The sequence below is a fragment of the Protopterus annectens genome, chromosome 2.part0 (genome assembly GCF_019279795.1).
Source record: "Protopterus annectens isolate FY-2018-M chromosome 2.part0, PAN1.0, whole genome shotgun sequence".
Classification (NCBI taxonomy): Eukaryota; Metazoa; Chordata; order Ceratodontiformes; family Protopteridae; genus Protopterus; species Protopterus annectens.
Genome location: NC_056728.1, coordinates 783,677,464 through 783,703,215, shown reverse-complemented (window position 1 = coordinate 783,703,215; position 25,752 = coordinate 783,677,464). Strand labels below are relative to the sequence as shown.

The 25,752-nt window shown below is 44.4% G+C and overlaps 1 protein-coding gene across 1 annotated transcript in view; it reads right to left on the bottom strand.

The window, feature by feature from the left end:
* The window catches only part of UHRF2 (ubiquitin like with PHD and ring finger domains 2), a gene marked incomplete in the record, with an annotated part of 1,200,358 nt that overhangs the window by 516,182 nt on the left and 658,424 nt on the right, over positions 1 to 25,752 (bottom strand). The window contains 2 exon segments of the mRNA XM_044061084.1: positions 3,718 to 3,904; positions 3,999 to 4,108. Coding sequence (XP_043917019.1) covers positions 3,718 to 3,904; positions 3,999 to 4,108 — 297 coding nt within the window.

Below are 25,752 nucleotides of genomic sequence, written 5' to 3'. Positions count from 1 at the left end.
GGGTTTTCCCCAAAGTTGCAGGGGGGGGGGAAAAAATTGGGCAAGAATTCTTTTTTTCCCCCTCCTGCTGAGTGAGGAGGGTTGGTATCTGTGGTAGGTGCCAGGGTGGCACCGGTGACAGACTGCGCAGTAGTGAGTACCAGTGCTGTCGTGGCCAGTCTGGGGCAATAAGGATTGCCCTTGGTCTTTCCTGTCTTATCTTGAGTAATACTCTTGTAAGAAGATGCAGAGGGGGAAATACACAGATTGAGAGGTTTACCCATTGGAAGGATAGGGCATCCACTTTCCAGTCGTCTGGGATGCTGTGTCAAAGCTTGCTCCTAGAAATACAATATTTTGACTGGAGACTAGTTTTGATTTATTTTCGTTGATAGTGTAACCCAGTGAAGTTACAAGGTCCTTTACAAATGTCAGGTGTTGCAACAGCTTTTCCTGACTGTCTGCCTGTATCAGGCATTCTTCCACATAAGGGTATATTTGATTCTTTCTCTGTCTGCAATAGGCAATGGCTGGAGCCAAGCATTTTGTGAAGACTCTGGGAGCAGTGGATAAGCCAAAGGGAAGTGCAGAGAACTGATCATGCATACATCCTGCCCTGAAACATAGATATCTCCTGCATGAGTCCTTGATAGGGATATGCAGATAGGCTCTAAGGTGGCTAACCAGGCATCTTTGGATAGCATAGGAAGAAGCTGCAGAAGGGTGAGGATTTTGAATTTTGGTACCACCAGGAAGGTGTTTAGAATGGAAAGATCTAGGATTGGGCGCCAAGTGCCCTCTTTTCTGGGTACCAGGAAAAGTCTGGAATAAAACCCTTGACCTACCTGTTCTGCAGGAACAGGATGAATTGCTCTTATGGAGAGCAGGGATTGAACATGGTGTTGTGCCTCTGCCCAATGATTTGGAGGAAGGTCTGGGAACCCTTTTGGGGTTGGCAGTGTGTGGACGTAAAATTTTAACCCCTGGGATACAATGTTGAGGACCCATCGGCCTTTGGTGATGGAGGTCCAGTTTTTTGCATGGTGGGCAAGTTTTCCTCCTAGGGGCACGTGCAATTGGGCAGAGGTGAGGAGTGGAGAAGTAATTATGAATTCTTTCCGTAAGGGGGTCGCTTAGCACTCCCCATTTTATTAGTGGAGGTAACTCCATTGCTTAGATCTCTGCATACCCTGAAACTGTAATCTGGGGGGTCTGTTTCCCCTGGGTCTAGTCTGAGATGGCCTTGAGGGGATTGGAAAGGACCAATGTTTCGAGGGGCAATGACTACTGAATCTTGGAGACTGCACTTGCAAAAAATCTTTGACTGCCTGCATAGACTTAGCTTTTTCTTCCATCTTTTTTAGAACATCTTCTGCTTTGGTGCCAAATTGTCCTTGTTCAAAGGAGCGTCCAGTAATTTTGATTTGACATGGTCTGGCAAGGTCTGCTCCTTAAGTCAAGCATGTCTTCTAAGTACAGAACCTGTGACTGCAGCCCTGCAAGATGCTACTAGGGCATCAAACCCACATTGCAAGGTATGCCTGCTGACTTGGCTTGCAGAATGCATAAGCTCCTGTAATTCTTTAATTTCTGCACAGTCAGGAAAGGTAGATATTTTTTGATTAACAAGTTCCACAAAATGTTGCTGGTATTTCAGCATGTGAAACAGGCAAGTCAATGCTTTAATGGTGAGAGCTGCAGAGGTGTATACTTTTTTACTCCATCTGTCTGAAGCTTGGGAATCCCTGTCCGAAGGGGTGGGATTCTTAACGGTAGTTGTTTTTATGCCTTTAGGCCCTTGGAAGATTACCTCTGGGTCAGCAGTAGGATTTTTGAAAAGAAACTTGCGAGAGTCAGGGAGACTCTGTAGTACCGGTCTGGTTTCCTTAGAGAAGAGGATTAAGTACCAGGAGTTGGACTGGATTCCATGAAGACATCATCCAGAACTGGAGGGATAGCTAAGGGTTTAAGCTGTGGCATATCTAAAAATTTCCTGGGTCTCTTTTTGGACTGAGGATAATCCTGGCATTCCCAGTGGAAATGCTCTGAAAGTATGTAGGGTTTCACCAAAAGAAAAATCTTCTGGCGGGGAAGCAGAAAAAATGGATTCCTCTGCATCAGAAACCTTGTAAGCAAACAAAGTCATGTCTTCATATTCAGAAACCTCAGAGTCATCGGACTCTTGGTCAGTTAAATCTGCTGGGAACAGGTGTCCATTCAAGGTAGAGACATCCACAGGTGGGTTCCATAGTCAAAGAATAGTCTCGCGGCATACCGGACTCCGAACCGGTCTCGGTAGAGGTCTGTGAATCCATCGAAACGGGGATCAGGGGCTGTGAAAGCGCCTCACTGAGTACCGGCAAACTGGCAACTAGCTTAACGGAAGCGTCGTCGGCAGTTTTGGACCTGTGCGGTCTGTCTCTGTCTTTATCCTTACATTTTTTCGGAAGATCAGTACACAGATGGCTTACCGAAGCCATTTTGGAATACAGAGTTCAAGAGCGAAAGTATTTAGCGACAATAAGGGCCAGACAATGAATAGTTCAGGCATTGAACAAAACACAAAACCGACAGCGAGGTATGTCATGGTCTGGGCCTAAACAGGTGACTCAGTAAGAATGAAAATCTCTGTGTGGTATTTGCTTTCCACAGGCGAGACAATTGTTAACTTTTTCTGTCATCAGAGCAAGAAAAAAGGATCCCCAATGGGGTACTTAGCTTTAGAAGACTTCAGGATGATTCAATTCGGAAATGAAAACTCGGGTAGCGTCTGACTGGCACTCATGCAATCTGCTTTATTAGTAGCTATTACTGTTTAAAGGTATTTGCAAAATCAGCTGACTGCCAAAGTTTTCTTATCTCATCAGCGGATTTGGCATTCAGTCAAAATGGCTGACCCAGCAACTGATATTCTTGTCTTGGCTGACCCAGCAACTGATATTCTTGTCATCCGCAGGCCAAAATGAGATGAAGACAAATCAGAATGTTCAATTATGTAATGCCTACCTAAGCAATAAAAACACAGCTGGCCGCCATCTTCTGATAGCACTAAAGAATATCAACCACATTTCAATCTTTCACTGCAGATCTACACAGGATGGCAAAACATTACAGCCAAAGTTTTCTTGTCTCATCAGGGGATTTGGCATTCAGTCAAAAATGGCTGATCCAGCAACTGATATTCTTGTCATTCGCAGTCCAAAATGACACGAAGACAAATCAGAATGTCCAGTTATGTAATGCCTACCTAAGCAATAAAAACACAGCTGGCCACATCTTCTGCTAGCACTAAAGAATATGAACCACATTTCAATCTTACACTGCAGATCTACACAGGATGGCAAAACAAACAAGAAAAGACTCTCAGTTGCTCAAAATACACAGCACAGCATATGTCATAACAAACTGCAAAAGTGTGTCACCACTGCATTTGTGCAAGAAAGAAGAAATCATGTATTCCTCCAGTACAAACACATGGAAACATGGGATACACTGCCTGGGACAACTCCTTATAGATGACAGTCAAACTGGATAGGCTCACAGAATTTCTGCAGTGCTATGAGGAAGCCCTGCCTACTATTTTAAAGCTTGCATGTTTAATACGTGGTTCTGTGACTACATTCTGCATCTCATAACTACAGACTAAAAAAAAAAAAAATCTGTCTGCACTCTCCAAATGATGCAGTCAACATTTCCTTCCCTTAACCCAGCCTTTCCTTGTATTTCTTTTACATTTACCAGTCTTCATCTTCTGGAATCTTTGCTAAAGGTGGGTTCAAACAGTATATGTGATAGGCCATGTTACACTCGTCACACAACAGCTGCATATGGGCATCTTGTTTCCCACCACAGACGTAGCACGAACAAAAACGACACTCCTTGTCTGGATCAGCCTTGCAATGCTTGCATTCTGGACCACTCTTTCCTATAAAATACAATCAACAACAATTAAAAAGAACACTAAAAAAAGTGGTTTTGGACTACAAAAAAGTAAACTTTTCACCAATTATTCTACATACTTTTGAATTCTCCATCTGCAAATGATAGTGGATAGGCTCCAGGTTTCTCTACCTTGTACATTTCATCGATGAAAATGAGTTTACATTCAATCGTTCTATCGTGGTCCTCTCTGCAATAAAACAAAACCATGGCATGTTATGGAAACAGAAAGTGATTGCACTGCCCTAAAAATTTTCTTATTTTCTTTCTACAAACATTACCCAAAGAGATGCAACTATCTCTTGTACAAATCTCTGCAACTGTACCCAGCTGTGGAGCTTTTCTCCCTGGCCATCCACTGAAGAGGTATGCCAGTCATCCCTGTTGCACTTTCCCAGTAATAACATGCAAAATAAGAAAATAAATATGCATATATGTTCATAGGTGTATACTAGGCTAACTGTTCGGAAGGGCCATTTTAAGCAGAGCCAATAACCTGAAGTCAGGCTCAAAGCCTGTACACCTTGACAGTTTGTAAGATGGAAACGTTAACCATTATACCAAACCATGTTACAACCCTACTGAACTGTTACATGTATTTGCTATCTTCAGTCATAGAGGGTTTCACTGAAATCCAGCCTGGGTTTAATGCCCATCACTTTTTCAGATGCTCTGCTGAGTGGGTCTCTGCAACCAGTGCCGGTGTATCCATTTTCCTCCACGACTGTATTGTTTCAAAAACTTGTATGCTCAATACTTACACTTCAAAAAGCAAACGCTCTAGACCAGCTGTACATTCCCCTACTAGCGGCTCCAATGTCTTTGACTTGTTCATCCCAAATACATCCCTCCTCTCTACAACTACAATTTTATCTTTTCCTGGTTAAGTCAGTCTATTCTGCAGTGCATCACCACTAGAACTTGGCTCAAGACCCTGACAAACCCTATCTTCAGAGATTTAGCCAAAGCCAATTTACTTCAACTGTATGATAACCAGAAGAAAGTTATTGGACCCCACCTGCCTTTTAAATCCAAGTTTAGAAATCAAGCTCTCTGGGTAGAATCCCACCAATAAGCTGTACAACAAAAAGTGAAAAACTACTCTCCCTTAAGAACAAATTTACATTCAAACAAAGGAAGTTTGAATAGAGCTCAGGAACAAAATCACATCTTCCAGAGCTAGGTGTGATAAATGTGAACATTTTCATTTCATAAGTTCATCATCAATTAAGGTAGGTAATACCCAGCACAGCTCAGGACTGATAAATAATGGCACAACTCACCTAGTCCCTGAGGATACTGATGGCATAATAGCAGGCAAATTTAGTGCAAACATCTTTCTCCATCTCCACTTCCATGAACACAGAGAGGCCACCCTCACACAAAGATACACCCCCTGCTGAACAAATCCTCAAATTTCTCTCTGAGGTGAAAAACAGTAGCTGTGCTGGGCCGAATAACATGCCAGGTTGCTTCCTGTCCAACAATTTGGGCAACTACTGACCCATAAAAGCTCAGAAGCTTTATCTGCAGAGCGATGGAACACATTATTGTAGACCTCAAACTCAGACATCGCTTGCCTGAAGTCTCTTAACCCAAATCAGTTTTTCTTAATGAAGAGCAAGACCTACCTACTAAACTTGGTTGACTTCTTTTAATAAGTTTTTGAGGCTTTGGATGAAAGAAAATTATTAAACACAGCTTAACTCAATCCTGTTAGGGCCTCATACCCATTCCACATTTGAGCATCGTAAACAAGTTAGTCAAACTAAATAACCTGGTGAATAGTTAACGGTCTCGCAGGTAGAACTCAACAAGTTAAGACAGGGGCACACTATCTTCCAAAACGCCTGCTACCAGAGATGTCCCCCAGGGTTTAGTTCTCTGGCTGCTCCTACTCAGTATATATTTCTAGGATGTCAAGAGCCCCTGCTTGTTGATGACAGCAAGCCTGGAGCTGTCCAAAAACTCCCCAGAGATCACTCACTTTCCACAAGACTAGCGTGCACAAATAAATGTTGCCAAGACTATGGCCTTAAACTAAATGCAAATAAGTATATTACAGTATCCTTAAGAAAATTGGGGCACCACTGCTGCTACCATATAAATGATTAATGACACTATTACCAGAGATCTGGGCACATGCTTTTATAACAACCTCTTTGTTCATCGTTAGAAAGTCCTTTGATCCTGCCCACACGATTACCAAGGGAATATTTTCTAGGACCAGGGAAATGTTCTCACCCCTTTACTAATCCCTCATTGAGTCACTTATTAAATATAATTATCCCTTCAGTATGTACCTGACCATATACTTGGTTCAGCTTGAGAGATCCTCAACATTTCCTTACTAAGAAGGCAAAAGGCCCGAATTCCACTACTTTCACAGAATGCCTTAAAATCCTAACCAACTTCCTGGTCTCCTTAGGACTCATTAGGAGTGATCTCATTCTAGAAAACAAGGCCCCAAATGACCAAATCTTTTATTTATTTTTTGTAACACCTTTACTAAATGTGCATATTTTGAACAGTTTCACGGGTACACACATATTAATAGAATACAAACCATATTAACAATTTCCATTATTTTCAAACATTAAACGCGTTTCCTTTTTAAGAGTTATTCAGTCAAATATAACACTGCTGAAATCATGCATTCCCTTAAAATGTCACTTCTCCTCCTGAGCATTATTCTGCATCCACTGTTCTCACAAATTCCATTTACTTGCACATAACTGGCTTTTTTTTTTTTTTTAAGATCTTACCTACAGTTCCTTTATCTACTTTACAATATTCAGCACTTCAGTTGCAGTTAGTTTAGATTTTGATCTCCATTTTCTAGTAGCAACTTAAAAGTTGCTAAGTCCTTCATATGTCTAGGCAATTCAGATCCTTTATCTTAGAAAAAAAGAATAATTTCCTTAGGTACATTCCCCCCCCCCCCCGACATTTGACAAAGTATTCTGTAAAGAATTTTAAAAAATCTACCTGCTCTTTACATTCCCAGAAACATGCTCCCAATTATCTTTCTACTTTACATCGTATTTCTTGTATTTGCTATACACCTGTGCAAATACTTCCAAGCAAAAATCCTACACCTGCTGAATTTTGCTCATACTAGCAGGCCATGGAGATGTTCTTCCATAGTTTCTTTCCATTCTCTCATCCCCATCTTTTACAACTTCCTCTTGCTGATTGTTATAATACAATACTTTATATATCCTACTTATTATACCTTTTTAACAGCAGCTTCTGTCCTAGATTTTACTAAAAATTCTACCAGACCCTTCTCTTTGCCTATATTCGGTTATTAATCAGTCTCTAACCTGCAGCCCAAACTTCTGCTTGGCCTCATCTCACTCTATTAACTTTCTTTCTCTAGTTACTTGTTGCCAATACTGTGGACCCTTTAATAATTTTCTCCAGTAAATTCCAGCCCCCTGTTCCAAATGTTCTACACCCCTGCTTGTAGTAGTCAATACTGATAAAATCTCTTTTCTCAATTTCCATGTTGGCTTAGCTCTTAGAATACTTTATGCTATTTTATAAATATAATATTCTGCATGGTTTATGTTATTCTCCTTAAGGATATGCATCTAAAATCCTACTTTTCTTGCATATTGAATCCCACCCCACATTTTAATTATAAAAAATAGTTGCATAGCTCTCAAGTATCCCTTTAAATCAGGTAATCCCAAAGTACCTTATTCTATAGAGAGAATCAACTTATCCCACTAAACCCTTGCTCTCTTTTTCTCAGACATATTCCTTTTTACTCTAATTATTGTCCACAACTTCTCTAACTGATGAAACTAAGCTTGGCCTGTACATAAAACTAAAGGGACAAGAAACATTTTCACTGCTTGTATCTTGCTATCCATATCCATAATTAACAGTTTCCAGCTTCTCAACATTATCATCATTTACTCTCCTCTCATATATACTTAGCTGCCATAACAGTATTCCTTTTAATCGACGCATCAGATACTTAAATGTACTTCCCCATATGGCCACTGTGGAACTAGTTCATAGTTTACTGCTACAGCCTTCGTTTTTATCATTTATTTTTAATTGTTTGAACAGGTGTGAAACTGTCTCAATGTTCAACACCGAAAATAGCCTTTTCTGGATTTATCCAGTACTAAATATCATGTGAAAATAAATGTAACTCTTCTTGACTACCATACCAATTATATCTTAGAATTTATGAGTCTTTTTTTTTCTTTTCTTTATTTTTTTTTTAAGCCAATGGCTTTAAATCTAAAGGAAACAAATAGGAAAGAGGATATCACTACTTCGTTCTTTTGTTCAAATGCAGTGCGTCAGAGAGGAACCCACCCACCTTAATTCTTGCCACCAACCCTTCATATATCCGCTGATTAACCCTATTATTCTATCAAGGAACACAAATGCTACGCACTGCCTTTCCTATAAAATCTATAGAATGCATTCTTTGCATCAAGACCCACTATCAATAGCAGTGTTTTTGTACAGTCTGCTTCCCTCCAGATCATTGTTTTATTAATGTTGTCAAATGTTTGCCTCTGCTCTCTAAAAGCCACACTGTTGCATATCTTATCAGTTTTACAACACCTCTGTCATTTGCTTAGCTACTACAGACCAACTCTTCATAATAAGAAGTTATGTACTCACCATAACGTTCCATCTAAGTAGGTAAACTTCATTTGTCAGCAACCTATGGGTTATTGGATCCATATCGGATCCGAGCTGGCAGCTTCCAACAGCTAAGATCCGAGCTCCAAGCTCCTCCCCCTTACCCATAATCCCCAGCTATCCCTTCCTGACCTCAGATCGAGTTTGCTTATCCATAGACCATACGATACCAAGAACCACCTCCATACTCTAACCTAGAGACAATCCGCCATGAAAGCAAGAGTCCTTTGAACATCCATATAAGGTTAGGGGGACGGTTGCTGACAAATGAAGTTTACCTACTCAGATGGAACGTTATGGTGAGTACATAACTTCTTAATCTGAAGTAGTTAACTTCATTTGTCCATCAACATATGGGACAGAGTCTCCAGCTACCCGATTCTTGGGAGGTCCTCAAGGAAGGATGTTCCGGAGCACTGCAGAGCCAAAGGATGCTCTCCCTCTGGAAACAATATCCAATTTGTAATGGTTTATAAATGTATGAGATGAAGCCCAAGTGGCTGCTGAACAAATGTCATCCAACGGCACCCTAGATCGAAAAGCAGCAGAGGTAGAAATCGACCGAGTAGAACGGGCATGGACTCCTTGAGGTGCAGGCCGGCCAGAACTCTCATATGCCAAAAGAATACATTGGGAAATCCATCTGGACAATGTGACTTTTGTTACAGGTTTTCCAAAAGAGGATTTAGCAAAGGATACAAAAAGCTGGTCTGATTTCCTGTGATCAGCTGTCCTGTGCAAATAAAATCTTAGTTGCCTATGTACGTCTAGAGAGTGCAGCTTGTATTCACCTTTGTTCTGATAATTTGGAAAGAAGACTGGTAAATTAATAGATTGGTTGATATTAGACTCCGAATCAATTTTGGGCAGAAAAGAGGGGTTGGTCCTGAGTGAGACTCTATCTTTGTGAAAAATCAAATACGGTGGCTTGGCGCAAAGGGCTTGCAGCTCCGAGACCCTTCTGGCCGAAGTTATGGCAACAAGAAAAACTGTCTTCCAAGAGAAGTATTTCAGATCCACCGAAGTTGCAGGCTCAAAGGGAGGAGCTGTTAAAGACTGAAGTACAAGAGTTAAATCCCAAGGAGGGACTGCATCTTTAACCGGAGGTCTTAGTAGGAAAGTGCCTTTTAGGAAGGTCTTACATAGTTTGGACGAAATCAAAGGGCCGAGATCACTGCCAACATGATAATGAGAGATTGCAGCCAACTGGACTTTGACCGTAGAAGAGCTAGCACCTTGGTCGAATAATCCCGACAGAAAATCTAGTACTGCTGGCAACGGAGCTGTAAAGGGATCTAAGTTGTGCTGCTCCGCCCAAATAGAAAAACGCTTTCATTTGCTATTATAAATTCTTCTAGTAGATGGCCTGTGAGCGGCTACTAGGATAGCCTTGACAGGGGACGAGATACCGGGAGTCCTAGCTATCACTGGAATTGGATCAACCAAGCTGTGAGCTTGAGGTTGTCCAGATTCAGGGTTGATAGGCCTGATGGGTGAGAGATCAGATCCGGGATGGGATCTAGAATCCATGGGGGATTCACTAGATGAGACCATAGATATGGGAACCAAGCTTGACAAGGCCAGAATGGGGCAATGAGGATTATTCTGCTCCCCAACCATCTGGCTTTCTGTAAAAACGTTAGCATCAGGGGCAGAGGAGGGTAAGCATAAAGTAGACCGGGTGGCCAAACATGCACTAGAGCGTCTCTGGGGGATTCCCCGGGTGGGGGAATTAGAGCGACGTAGTCGCTGCACTTTGAGTTCGAAGGAGAGGTGAAAGGATCGCAACGAGGTTGACCCCATTTGGAGAAAATCTGCTTCGCTACTCTGGGATTCAGAGACCACTCGTACGGTGAGCGGATGGTTCGAGTCTGTCTGCCAAAATGTTGGACCGTCCCGGAATGTGGACGCTATGAGAAAGCTGTTGGTGGACATCGCCCATTCCCACACTCTCATGGCCTCCCGACAAAGTGGATAGGATCTGGTTCCCATTTGTTTGTTGATATACCAGATGACCGACATGTCTGTCTGGATCGCAATTGTCCCCAAGGGAAGAAGGCTCTGAAGTGCTTGCAACATCAAAAGCACCGCTCTCATCTCTAGGACATTGATATGCAATGAGGTCTCCGAATGGTTCCACGTGCCTTGGACGGTCCTGTCCAAGCAGTGCCCCCCCACCACCACCCGAGGCGAGAGGCGTCCGTGGTCACCGTGGCTAGAGGAGGGGACACAGAGAAGGGGCGCCCCTTCTGGAGGTCCGGGGACTGGAGCCACCATTAGAGGGCTTTCCTGCACACCCTGCTGAGAGGAATGGGGAAGCTCAGGGGATGTCGCAGGAAGGACCACTGGACTTGCAAAGTCCATTGAAGAATTCTCATGTTTAAGCGCGCCATGGCTAGTAGGTTGATGGTTGCCGCCATCGAGCCTAGAGCCCTCAGGACCAATTCCGCAGGGGGAGCTGGGGATTGTAGAAGGGCCAGTACATGGAGTTTCAGAGTTCATAGCTGGTCTGGAGTCAAGAAGGCTAGAAGCTGGTTTGTGTTCAATCTGGCTCCGATGAAATCTAGGATTTGAGTTGGGAGAAGGGAAGATTTCCCGATGTTGATAGTGATCCCCAGCTGGGGAGCTAGATGGAGAAAGTAATCCCTGGCGGTGCATAGTAGATGCCTGGTGGGGGCGGTCAGGAGCCTGTCGTCCAGGTACGGAAAGACCTGAATTCCCTTGAGTCTCAGGTGGGCCGCTACAACAGTTAACACTTTGGTGAACACCCTGGGGGCTGTGGTGAGACCAAAGGGAAGGACCCTGAATTGGTAATGGCTGGCTCCCAGCCGGAAGCGGAGAAACCTCCTGGATCGCCTGTCCATCAAAATGTGGTAGTACGCATCCTTGAGGTCTATGGAGCACATACAGTCGTTCTCCTGCAGAAGGGGGAGAATGGATTGAAGGTTGATCATCCGGAACTTTTCTTTGGCTACTGACAGGTTTAGAAAGGACAGGTCGAGGATTGGTCTTAGGTCCCCCGTCTTTTTTTGGCACCAAGAAGAACCTGGAGTAAAAGCCTGATCTGGACTGGCCTAGGGGGACGTGCTGGATTGCTCTTTTTTCTAGCAGCCGGACTATTTCCTCGGCTGCCGCCTCCCTTTGATTGGGTGGGACATCGGGGAGGCTTCGGGAACTGAGAGGGGGATTGAGAAAGGGAATCTTGTAGCCTCTGGATATGATCTGAAGCACCCAGCGATCTGTTGTAATGGACTCCCAAGCTGCCAGAGTGGGGCAGTCGGGTAACCCTTCAGGGTTGCTGAGTGGGCCGATCAGAGAAAAGTTCTCTGGACCCAAAGTTCTTCAGGCCCCCTCTGCCTCTAGGGCGGCGTACACCCTGTCCTCCTCTGCCTCTGAAGGATAAGGGGTCCAGAGCGAAACGGAACTGTTGAGACTTCCGGAACCACATCTTCTTCTGTCCCTTTTGGTTCTTGGAGAAGGACCTCTGGGGAGCAGAGAAGCGGACTCCGACGGCAGACGTCTTCCCGTCTTTCTCGCTCTGGACCAGTGTGTCGCGTACGGTCTTGCCAAAAAGGGCAGAACCATCTAACGGGGCATTTACGAACGCCTTAAAGGGTTCTGAGAAATCACAATGACGGAGCCACGCCTGTCGCCATAGGACGACGCCCGCTCCACTAGCTCCTGCGGCTCCTTCTGTGGCATGGGATAGTAACTGCATAGATGTAATGGAGATAGATTTGAGAGTGGCCATTCGGGTAGAGTACACTTTCTTGTCCTCTGCCGACATGGATTCTGGGGGCGATCCAGCGCATTCTTTGATAAGATCCCGCTGGAGCCGTATCACGTGTGCCATATAATTCAGTGACCTCACAGAAAAGGTGGCTGAAGCGAACACCCACTTCCCCAGCCGGTCCATCGTCTGAGACTCCTTGTCTGGAGGGTGGACAGAGGAACTCTCCTGGGCCAGTTCCCTTTTGGTGGCAGCTGCTACCAACATGGCATCTACCGGGGCTCCCTTGCTCCAACATGACTTAACTGAAGGGGGGGCTGAGAATTTTGTTTGGCCTCTTTGGAATGGGCTCCACAGTGTCCGGTTCCTTCCATGCCCTGGTAGTAATCAGGTCTACCAGAGGATCGGCGGGAGTGGACACCCAAGAGGTAGACGGGCCTGCTTCAAATGCCTCCAGAAACACAGACTCGTCAGAGGAAGGTTTTTGGGCAGACCACCCCCCTCTGATCCGAAGCATCTCCATGAGGTCTCCGAAGGAGACATCTTTGGGGGGTGACCTTGGGGAACCTTCCCCTTCCTCCAAGTCTGTGTCCTCTGTCAAGGACTCAGGGGAGTCCAAGTGCCTCATCTTGCACTTGCATTTGTGAGGGACCTCCTCGGGGGGGCTGTCCGAAGAGGCCTCACCAACTACATCCTGTTCCAGCAAGGGAAATATCTGGGGCGTCTGTGCAGGCTGTCCCTGGGGCCGGGTGATGAAAGGCGGACCCGTATGAGAGGGAGTGCAGGGTGGAGCCGTAGCTGAAGCCGGGGGCCTGGAATCCCTCGACAAAACCCTCTCCACGACATCGAACGCTGAAGGAGAACTGCTCTCCCTAGGATCCGAGAGCAGACCCTCCCTCGGATCCGACGTGCGGATCCGAAGGGCCAGTATGCTCCGACCAAGATGGAGCCGAAGCCATACGGACACCTCCGGATCCGAAGCTCGGCTCTCGGCTCCGAGAGCTCGGATCCGAAGAAAAGGGACCCGACAGACTCAAAGGTGCCATCGGCGAAGTACCAGATACTATTCTGTGCCGACAGTCCCCCAGCTCAGACGCTACCCGGCTCCGAACCCCGGTAGTGGGTCGGAGAAGGAGCGCTCGGGGCGAAAAAGGGGGTCGAGCCCCCCTCCCCCCCGAGGCAGGAGCACTCCCATCTGCAGCTTGACCTGGAGGAACCTACGCATCATCCGGTCCAAGTCTGCATCAGACCAAACTCCGGGTAGACCTTGATGAGGCCACCTAAGCGGCCGAGAGTGCCTCCTCGATGACCTCGAAGGCGACCGGGTCTCCTCCTCCTCTGGCCCCGGCAAAAAGCGGGGTGAACGGAGCCGGGAAGGAGAAGATTCGGAGGCCCTGGGAGGAGAAACCAGTTTGGCTGGTGGGGCCGATGCAGAAGCTTTGGCCCCCCGCTTGCATTTTTCTCAGCGTTTCTCCTTTCTAGCTTCCCTCTCCTCCTGGCCCAAGGTGGGAGGTTGAGTCCCGGCCAGGGGAAGGGGAATAGCAGGTGGCGCTGCCGCAGCCGCGGCAGGTGCCATGGAGGGACCGGAGGACGAAGCCGGGTCCGGGGGCAGAAGTCCCGCCAGAATCAGCTTCGACCTCCGGTCCTTGAGGGCCCTGGGGTTGAACGCTGCGCAAATAGTGCAGCCGGTGGAAAGATGTTCAACCCCAAGGCATAAAACGCACAGAGTGTGGCCATCTGCTGGGGACAGCTTATGGCCACACTCGGTACACTTTGAAAAGAATGTTTTGGGTGCCTCCGCCATACCTACAAAACAACACACACGCTAGGCCCCAAAACCACACACCCTAACGCGCACACGAGGGGGAGGGAATAACACTAAAAAAAGATAACTAAACACCAGGTAAGAAAACGTTAAAGCTACAGGGGAACTATATTAATCACAAACACACACAAATTCGACAACCACCATGCCTGGAACCGCGATCAAGCTGCTGAGAGAACCGTGGCAAACTAGATCTGGGGTCAGGAAGGGCTAGCAGGGGATTATGGGTAAGGGGGAGGATCTTGGAGCTTGGATCTTAGCTGTTGGAAGCTGCCAGCTCGGATCCGATATGGATCCAATAACCCATAGGTTGATGGACAAATGAAGTTAACTACTTCAGATTACTGGTTTAAAACTGAAATGGGTCTATATGAAGTTGGGGTCTGTCAAATGACTCTGTCTTGAGTGTCCTTCTCCATGTTCGCAAAACTGGGAACACTATGAACACACTCACTAAAGATCACAGCCTTCACAGTAATAAACATAACTGACTGGCAAGGTAAATGCCTCAGATAATTCCACTCCTGAGGAACAGACTTCCCTTAGCATGTTACATAAAGCAGCTCCCTCACAATCCTCAAGGGCCAGATGGATGGATGGGTAACATTTACTTTGCCCAGCCTTCCGCCACAGTCCCTTATGTAAAGGGGTATCACTCGGCAGGAATTGCTGTGGCTAGGTTTCAAATGGTCTCCCAAATCAAAAGCCTTTTAACGTGTGAACCTGTAAGAAAACATTGTTTGAAGGATGACCTTTGCATGTCGACATCTACTACTGATCTGAATCGCTGATGTAGTCATGCTTTAAACAAAGATATGGAGATTATTACAGGTCTTTCTTTTCTGGAAGCATACATCCAACAGCTCCACTTATGGCAGGTCATGTATCTCAATAAGAATGAGGAATCCAGTTAAAGTCTCAACTAGTGTTTAATGACCACTGCCTATCAGAAATGTTTACTCAAACGTACACTACGACATAAACCTCCTTCCCATATTATATATAATATATATATATATAATGGGCGGTGCAGTGGTGCAGCGGTTAAACTTGTTGCCTCACAGCAAGAGGTTCTCCGGTTCAATTCTCGGCTGGGGTGCCTTCTGTGCAGAGTTTGCATGTTCTCCCTGCGTTCATGTGGGTTTCCTCCGGGTACTCTGGTTTCCTCCCACATTCTAAAGACATGCATCTGGAACATTTCTCCCCGGGCCTCCACTGAAAACAGGCTCTGTGGAACCTAGTCGAACTTTCCCGGTCAATAAATGTTAAATAAAAAAAAATAAAAAAAAAATGTTAGTTCCAAGACTTCCTACAAAATCTGTTAAAAGAGGACTGCTGACGGAACTGACTAAAGTAATATGCTGGAATGAGTTAATGTGTCAATCTAGTAGTGAAAGAATGGCCTGGCATTTTAAAATCTCAGTGCTAGTGACAACTGAGGTCACATGAAAAAAGCCTTAAAGCTGCAGTAGAGTCTACACTAAAGCAGAGCACTGTTCCTCACAGGATGGACCTTACTCAGTTCCCGAATATCACAACCAAACTGGACCTTGCCTTTGAGACAGACAACCAGAACATTCTGTCCAAGTCCATCATGCATTAAGAGGAATGAAGAATAGCTGACCTATGCAGAAAGTTCCCTCTGAATGTACAGTCAGTCAAAAGTTGGTCAACCTGCTTATTATCATGTACATTAAAAGCTAGTAACCAATAAAAACAAAGTCAACATAAATTCTACAGGTCAGTGGCTACTTCTGCTTGCTGTTTAGTTACTATACAATAATGACTTCTTCAGAGATGTATTACAAGACCCAATGGTGGCACATGATAGGAAATTCTAAATGCAATGCTAAATGCACGTTAACAGCAGATTAGGAAGGCATACCTGCTCCTTCTGCAGTTATGCTAATGTTATATAAAATGTCTGGTACACAACCGAATACAATTTAGGGCACACTAAGCACACTGTAGGGATCATTAACAGTCAGTTGTGGAGAGTGAGTGAGATGAATGAAAAAGAACAACAACACTCAAGAGACCTGCCTTGCTGAAGTGATGGCTATCAGTAAGGTGGTCTTCTAAGTGAGCGTCTTTACAGGAGCAGAGGCTGCTGGCTCAAAAAGTGGCAATGTAAGTTCTTCTAGTACAAAGATTAAATCCTAGGTAGGGACATGGTTTCTACTGAGATGCAAGACCCCATTTAGGAATTGTTTCATGTGGGGGTGAAAATATATAGGGAAGCAAGTTAGATAGGCAGAGATGGTTGAAGCATGTACTTTAATACTGAAATAAAGACCCTGGTAAAACAATCCCAAAAGGTACTCTAACACTAGCTTCATATCCACATGAGGACTAATGTGTTTGTTTTTGCACCAAAAAGAAAACATTTTCCATTTGGATAAACATGCTTTTCTGGTATTTGGTTTTCTTACCTCCCTTAGGATTAAAAATACTTCAGATAAAGCAAACTACGTTACAGACATCAGAAACCATTTTTTCAAGCTGTTAGTTTGGCAGTGATCAGGAGACGGTGAATGACAGAGCCCTTTAGCTGGGTGAGTAGATCCATCACTTGCAGAAGAATGCAATATTTCATCTTCCTGACAGTAGAGAGGAGGGAGAACCAATATTGCCCTGGCCAGAAGGGGGCTAAAAGTATCATGCTCAGCCTGTCTAACCATATTATTATCAGTACACTGGGAATCGGGGGGTGGGGGGGGGGCAGAAAGGCATAAAAGAAAGAGGCCTGTCCATCTGAAGGAAAATATCATCTCTCCATCATGTTCCAGTCTACTGGGTTCAAGAGTAGAACCTTTGTAATTGTCTGTTCTGAAGAGAGGCAAAAAAGGTCTATACTAGTGTGTCCCCACTGATGGGCAAGGACCAGGAAGGTATCCCTTTTTAGCAACTATTCATGGCGGTGCAGATGGTCTCTGTTCAAAGAATCTGCTAAGGTGTTGCTCGGCCCAGGAAGCAGGATGCTAGAAGTGTCAGTTGCAACTATTGTCCCAACAGCCAAATCTTTACTGCTAGACTGGCACAGGGGAAAGGAAGGAGTTCCTCCTTGCTTGGTTATGTACAACACAACTGTAGTGTTGTCTGTCAAAAATCTCCGTTGATCCTAGGATAAGCTGCTTTGAAAGGCTTTCATCACTAGAAACTATGCCAGAAATGCCTTCTAGTTTATGTGAAGTTTTCTTTGCTCTGTGATCTACATACCTTGCACCTTCATGATTCCCACATGTGCTCCTGAGTCTACCTCTGAACTGCTGTGATGGTCTTCTCTGTCTCTGGAAGACAGAAGTGTGCCCTTGGGTTCAGCTTGATAGTCTACTTCCACCAAAGAAACTCCCTTTTCACTCAGGGACTAGACAGATTCTGGAGTAGAACCCTGCTGCTTCATCCCAAGCAATGACTGAATGGTTGAATGGAACCTTGTTGTAAGAATTCTTGCAAAATGGGGAAGGAGACAGTCTTGGTCTTCTGGTGGCTTTGGCATCCCTAAAAATAGGGAACCTTTCTCCGAACTGAAAGTAGTAGCCCTTTTCTATGATGTTTAAGACCCACCAGTCCAAGGTGATGGTTTTCCACTGATATAGAAAGGAAGAAAATCTTCCTGCAAGATGGGCAGGGGAGGGGGTTGGTAATGAGGAGGTAGAGACAGCTGTGCAAAGTCACAGCTGCTCTCTTGGACACTGACTTTGGATCATCCAGGTAGGGTGTTGCTCAGGTTGCCATCTTCTAGACAGTCTTGGCCTCTGACCAGAGAGCGATGGCAGGAATCAGTACTGCAACACTGACTACAAAGAACATATAGCTCTGTATGGTGGTTGTTATTCTCCTTAAGGACCTGCATCCAAAACCCTACAGTGCTTCAAATCTGAGGAGACCAAAGAAGCATAACTGCAGACAAATTTATTCTCTCTCTCTCTCTGAAAGCATAAAGTGCTTGACACAGCAATGCTTCACAGAAGACAATATGAGTAACAAAAGGCAGTTGCCTGGTCCCTGAATGATAAATGCCCCCTGAGAATAACATGCAATACCACACCCTACACAAACTTCAGCATGGTTCTTCCATAAATGATGGAAACACGACAAGAACAGTGGAGGGCCTTGAGGGAGCACAAAAAGCTAATACTCTAATCATAAGAGGATTGAGTTAGGGATTGCTGTTACTCATGGAAGAATGGCATTTAAATTGCTTCAAGGAAATTCAGGCAATGAATGCCAATGCATAACTGTGAACAAAATAAGAAGTACAAATCACTGTCAAATTAAAAATGGTACTATAACCTCCTCCTTGAAATGACTTCTCCCAGCAGAATCATGTTTAATTTGCTGGGATTTGATAAATAAGAAATTGCAAACATTTTCAATACAGAAAAACATGGAAGCAGAAATGCAAGATAAGAATCAGCTGATAAGTGCACACTATACTGTAGTGAGCGAGATGAATACTTGTATACATAACGTATACATAACGTGAGCGAAACAGATAAAAGTAAATACATAATCTAACATCAATGATACACCAATGTTGTCTGGAAAATGTCTTACTTTTTTTACAGAGCTTTATGGCAGGGGTGTATGGATGTCACATGCATAAAATGATGAGGGAGGTGGTGAAACCAAGTTGAGGTCAGTAGTTAACATAAGGGAGAGGAAAATCAAAGAGATAAAGGCCCAATAACTGTAACAAAGAAATAGAACAAAACAGTGACTTACCTTTAGAAACTGAAAATATTATATGGCAATAAGGCACTATAAGGGTGCCAAAACTCAAATACAGAAAAAAGAATACCAGGCAATGAATAATGTGTCCAAAACAGAGACCTGAAACCTAATCCCCACACCACAAAGAGAAGAATCGAGAAAGAAATAATGACAAACTGCGCGCATACGAGCGTACGCACACACACACACACACACACACACATATGTGTGTGTGTACTGTATACACACATACATAATATATATATATGTAGATACACACACACACACATAGGAAAGAAGCAACTAAGGATGGCAGCTAAACAACAAAAGGACCATAGTGCATACATAGCCACTATTATCAATATCCCAAAGTCAGCAGTGCCTAATGCTTCCGGGAAATGATGGACTGAGGACAATCTTTACCATAGAGAACTGCAGCAGTAGTACTGGCATCTGTTACAACCACCTGCATGGAAATGGACTGTGGATAGACAAGCATCTCCTTTATATTCTGGTTGTCCGAGGAAAATACAGAAAATCCTGCAACACTAAGAGACACACAGACATGGAATCTAAGCATCAGGGTGGCTGCCACTTATGTCCTTTAGTGAAACCTCTCCAGAGTACAAGATTCCTTACTAAAAGCAAAAGGAAAACCCGATACGGAGGCCTTTTGCCTCTAGTGCTAAGCAAATGAAATCACAAGTCAACCTACATTTGGATTTTCTGTAACAAAGTTCAGAAAAGAAGGGACTACTATAAACATTTGTTTGGAAAGACAGCCCAACTAAACACTGGTTAGAACAATTCTTGATCCAGAGATTTAGCTTTCAAGACATACAGAGGCAAGATCAAGAAAAAAGCATTTGTTGAAGGTGTGTGCCAAACATCAACTGTACATGGTGTAGAAGTCTGCAATTGGTGCATTCTTAAGCAGTGAAAAAAATCCCATGCCTCCAGTGAAGTGATGTTTAGCTACACCTTCCAATGGGCACCTGATTACAAAATATAATACAGCTGACAATCCCTTTGGAAACAGTAAGCTGATGACCTCCAGCCCTTGCTCCTCAAAATGAAAGAGATGAACAGCTCTTCTCCTAAAGTCGTGCACCTGCTTCAAGTACAACCTAAGCAAATCCGAGGTGTAAAGGGCTCTTTTGTTTCTGGTTCCTACTGTGGGAAAAAAGGAAGATAAACAGAATAGTTCAAGGACAACTCAGAAGACTTTTAGGAACAATTTGACCAGTACTCATGCACACAGTCCCAAGAGTTTCAATACACGTATCATAGTTGGCAGTTATGAGATAATGCATGCAGAAATGATGGCCACTTGGAAAAAAAGCATTTCCACTGATTTAACTGCGATGCTCCTGAATTAGCAGGAAATCCTGAAACCATAATATACTGCCATCTTAGCTGACAAACTCAGTGCCAACTTAAAGCCTCGGATGGTAAATCTGCTCCCCTCTCGCATCTAAATGATAAAGCACTATAAAGGCAGAACTGCACAAATCAAATGCAAGTTCGCAGGCCCAAATAATATCCCCAAGAAAACTCTGTGCTATGAGAAATAACATGGAGTGTCCTCTATGTATCACAATGAATCTCTCTTCCTCTCTACCTCCATAAGTGTTATCACTGGCCTGACGTACCAGGTGGAATGATATTACAAAATGGATCAACAGTGAACCCTGATGACAACAGATCCATTAGTCTCACATGCATTCTATGCACAATAATGCAATGTCATTATGGAACTGGTATAGAATGACGCTGGAATCTTCTGCTTCCTGATGTGACCCAGTACGGCTCTGTAGGGCAGGGCAGGCTTTTTCCCATCTACTCACTTTTTTAAAGGGGAGTTAAAGCAACAATGCATAAAAGACTTAGGGTAGGTGCTGCATACCTGGACCTCCCCCAGAGCTTTTGGTACTAGCACCAATCAAGGATTGTAAGCAAACTTTGGGAGTTCAAAATAAATGGATTTATGACTTCAAGGATTAAGAAATGACTGAAGTGGAGGACAAACTGGGTTACACTGGACTGCCAGCTCTCTGGTCTTGCAAACCAGACAGCCATCAATCTTTATCCAACAGATGACCAATCCTTGCAAAATGCATCAGACAATACTCTCTCACTTAATGTGCAAACGATGGTTTACCTTTTAACACTAATAAGGGTAACATTTTATCTTCTGGAAAGAAAGCGGTCCTTAGTTTATGTCAAGGGTCAGGGACTAAAAATGTATTAGATGACAAAGTGAAAATCAGTTCGTAAAGGCATGGACCAGGTGATAGAAAGAGAAAATCAGTCAATCAAAGGAGGTCACCATTTCCCTAATTCAAAACAGTACAATATGTCACTCTGTCCTTTGCTAAACAAACACCCTGCTCAACCAGGATAAAAACGGGTCCCTTTCCAAGATCAATGGCCCCAATAAAGTGAATTAGATAAACTACTCATAAGAGTACAAACAACACTTTTACTGACTCCGAAGCATTACTAAATCAGACCTCCCTCTCACCCCATTCAAACTGCCAGAAGTGCAAGCTCCATAGTTCATTCATTCGCCTTAGAACAAGGAGTGCCAAGAATTCTGCCAACATCTATGAGAAAACACGACATTCTATCTTTTTAACTCCATCTTTTTCCCTCTGTCCGCTGTGCCTCCTCTGGACCCTCAGCATCCACTGCAGTAATGAATGGACATGCAGTGAAGCAGAGGACAAACTCAGCATCTGTGAGGACCAGAAAGTCAGTTTAAGTTTATCAGTAAGTTTACCTCGTTGATACTGTGTTCTGGCTGTGGCCTGGGGATGTGTAGTGGACTAGCACAACACTACCCCATTTTAGGGGCTTTCAATCACTACCATCCTTGTTTTAGCAAGATAGGACAACAGTTTCTCCATCTGGAATCTGAGGTTGGCATGGTGGGCTGTTCAGTAGTTATTGCAATGCTTTAAATCACATACTCCCATGATGCAGTCATGGGGCCTTTCTGCAAAAGTCCTGACTGTTATCTGACACCACATAGCTATGCAATGCATCTGCTTCCTAAGCATTAGCCTCTGAAATGTTTTAGAAAGGACACCCAACTTTTCAAGCAGCAAAAAAAAACTGGCAGGCTCAAGTGCCAAGCATGGTAACGTAGGTAGTTTGTGATGTCATAGTGCTGGAAGTGCTCCGCTTAAAAATGTACCCAAGTAAAGAAAAAAGCTGCTGAACTGTGACAAGCAGAAAGGATGAACCCAACTGCCAGCCCAAACAGGTCCAGTTTTCAGATTTATTAAGCAAAATAAATAAATAAATAAGCAGATGACTGACATGGGTATCACAGAGCAATACGGGAGTCAAAACTGCACTAGAACTCAAAAACACACAGGACAGATGTAAAGAGGAAAACAGTTCTTGTATTTACTTTCCTCACTTGCTTACAGAAAAACAGCTCTTATACTCACTTTTCTCACTTGTCTAGAGGAAAGTAGTTTTTTTATTCAAGCATGCCCAAGGGTCAGCTCGAAGTGTTCTCCTCTATCTGATGAATCTGGGCATCTTGGGGCAATGTAGCAATTGCCTCATGTACACAGACAACTCTCTCCTCCTCCTACCACCCAACACCACAACCTGTGAGCGATGCACTTATCTAGCCAAACTGGAGGTAAAGTTCTCTCAAACCAAGACTGAACTTGACAGTCAAGAGGAGAAGGTAAACACTTGCACCACACCACACTCATCACATAGTCCCAGGAAACCTACACCACCAAAATCCACACACAGAAACACAAAAACATTTGCGGAGGCTCTCAATAATAATCTGCTCAAGCAACAGAGACCTCCAAAGAAGAAATGCAAGCAACCTCCACCCCCAAAACAACCCAAATGACACATAGCCCACAGTCTCAGTGTGCCACTCAACCACAGCCCATAAGGCAAAACAACGTACCCAACACACTAGTCATAAGTGACTCTATAGTCAGGAGCACTGATGTCCCACTCACGAGGCTAAACAAGGAGTATGTTACTGTCAGCTGCCTGTCGGGTGCCAGGATCCGCCACATAACCCACGCACTCAGGTCACTCCACAAGTACAAATATGACTGTCATTGTCCATGTTGGTGTGAATGACCTGAGACGTACCTCCCTGGACTATATGAAAAGAGACATGGAAGAGCTCTCCAATCCTGTAGCCCAGGCAGGTATGACCCTAGCCCTGAGTAGAATCCTGCCATCGCCCAGAAAGATACCACAGTACAAGGACAAAATGAATGACTTCAACAATCGGCTAAGCCTCTGGTGTCATTCTAAGGGGATCCAGTATCTGTTTGCCTGGGACGACATGGTCAACAGACCACGATGCTTTGCCAGAGCTGGCCTGCACCTGTCACCCCTGGAATTCTGGTTACTGGCCAAGGCTCTTGCTGCCCCTATAGTGCCTTTTTCAGGCAAGGTTCAAATGACAAATTCACCACCGTAACAGGAACAGGCAAGCAAAAATGGAGGGTAATGCTACTCAATGCTAGAAGTTAATCTCAAAATGCACTCCCTCAAGGCACTCCTTAAAATGGAGAATATTGATATCTGTGCAGTGACTGAGACCTGATTCAAGGCTCCAGAGAGCCCCCCTGCATTACCAAGCTATAACTCATACCACACTTTTCGGCCACCTAACCTGGACCAGAACACCAAAGGCGGAGTTATGTCCATATTCATTAAGGATATCCACACCTCCAGGCTAGTTGCTCAGCATAATGCATCCGAGGTTATCTAAGTGCAACTAACTCTGGGCAAAACTGCAATCCAAACTGTCGCTTGCTACAGATCCCCCATCATGCCCCAGGATTCCCACTCCTCTTTTCTTGATATAGTGGAAAATTAGGGTTCAACCAAGCACCCTAATAATGGGCGATTTCAACTACCCCACCATTAACTGGGAAAACTACTCATGTACCAACTCCTTCACTCAACACTTTATGGAATTCATAAATTCCATTGCCCTAGATCAACTTATCCACACCCCCACCAGAGGCAACAATATCCTAGACCTAGTCATTACCAACACGAATGACTGGTGTTCCACACCTGAAGTTAACTCCTCGTTGGTCAGATCCGACCATAAGCTAATCACCCTAGATATCCACATCCTGCCCCACCCCCCTTTAAGGAAATCACAGTAAAAAATTTCTACAAAGCCAACTTCATGCTTCTTAAGACAGAAGTGTTGAACTTCATGACACCCATGCATATGGAAAATGCAGTAATGCCTGCTGAATCCTACACAGACGCACTCTATAAGCACTTACATGAGTGCATGAATCGTGCTATCTCAAACAGAACCAACATGCTATCCTCCAAAAAAAAGGAAGCCAATCTGGTAGCCCCCTGTCATAAACAAACTCTACAACAGAAGGAAGAAACTGTTGCAAAAGAGAGTAAAATACCATGAGTGGAGGAGGTCAGCCTCAGTAAGAAGCAGAGATCCCTTAGAAGATCCTCCAAAGCTAGCTACGAAAACAAAACTGCCACTGATTCTAGGGACAACCACAAAGCATTCTATAGCTATGTCAAGAATCTCAATGGCAACACCCAGATCTGCTCTGAGTTACAGCACAACGGCATGAACATTACAAAACCAACTGATATTGCCAACATCCTGGCAGATAGGTTCAGCGCTAACTCCCCCCTCACCCACTAAAGGGCCCATAACTATACAGGAAGAACGCAGAGTCCCTGTAATCACAACTACGCAGGTAAAAGCTGCACTCTCTAAAGCCAAAAACACAGCATCCATGGGACCGGACAACATCCCAGACTGCGTTTTACACAAACTTCAGAATAAACTGGCTCCCCACTTGAGTACCATGTTCAATCATAGTCTCACATCAGGCTTTGTGCCTACTGAATGGCGCACAGCAACAGTTATGCCACTCCACAAAGGGGGAGCCACCACTGATCCCGGTAACTATCGCCTTATTAGCCTGACAAGCCTGGTCTGTAAGGCCATGGAACGTATCATCATGGAACTCATAAACAAAGATACTGGTAACCTCCAAACTCTGGACCCCACCCAGTTCGGGTTTGTGAAAGGCAGATTATGCCTCCTGAACCTGATCGAATTCTCTGAGGCAGTCACCAAAGCTGTAGACAAGGGTAAGGTGGTTCACACAGCCTATCTTGACCTCATCAAGGCTTTCGACACCATCCCCCATTCTGGGATTATAGCTAAACTCACTAAACTAGGTATAAATCCTTACGTCAAAAGATGGGTTGCCAATTGGCTCACTGACAAAACTCACACTGTAAAAGATGCAGACTCCAAATCTGACTTCAAACCAGTGACAAGTGGAGTACCACAGGGTTCAGTCCTGGGACCTCTCCTGTTTGGTATCTACTTCTATGAAGTACAGACCAACACAGAAGGCCTTTGGCTAACGAAGTTCTCAGATGACTGCAAACTAGGAGCCATAGCGGAGTCCCCAAATTAAGTGGACATCCTACAGAAGGGCCTCACTGAGACAAAAGCCTGGTGTCAGAGCCATGGCCTCAAGCTCAATGCCATCCCCTTTGGTAAAAACTCTGTACCTATGAACTACCACATAGGTGGCAGTCTACTTAACGCTGAATGTGTGATAAGAGACCTGGGGATCCAGGTGGACAGTAGTCTCTCCTTTGATAATCACATCGCCACAGTAGTCAGGAAATTCTTCTACGTGGCACACCTCATCACAAAAGGGTTCTCATCTAGGAAAAAGAGGTCATTGCTCCCCTCTACTCGACACTCAGACCCATTATAGAGTACAATGCCCCTTTTGGAATTTACCTCACAAGAAATTTGCAGCAGCTGGAAAGGCCACAGAAGTACCTAACAAAAAGGATTACTGACCTCAAATAG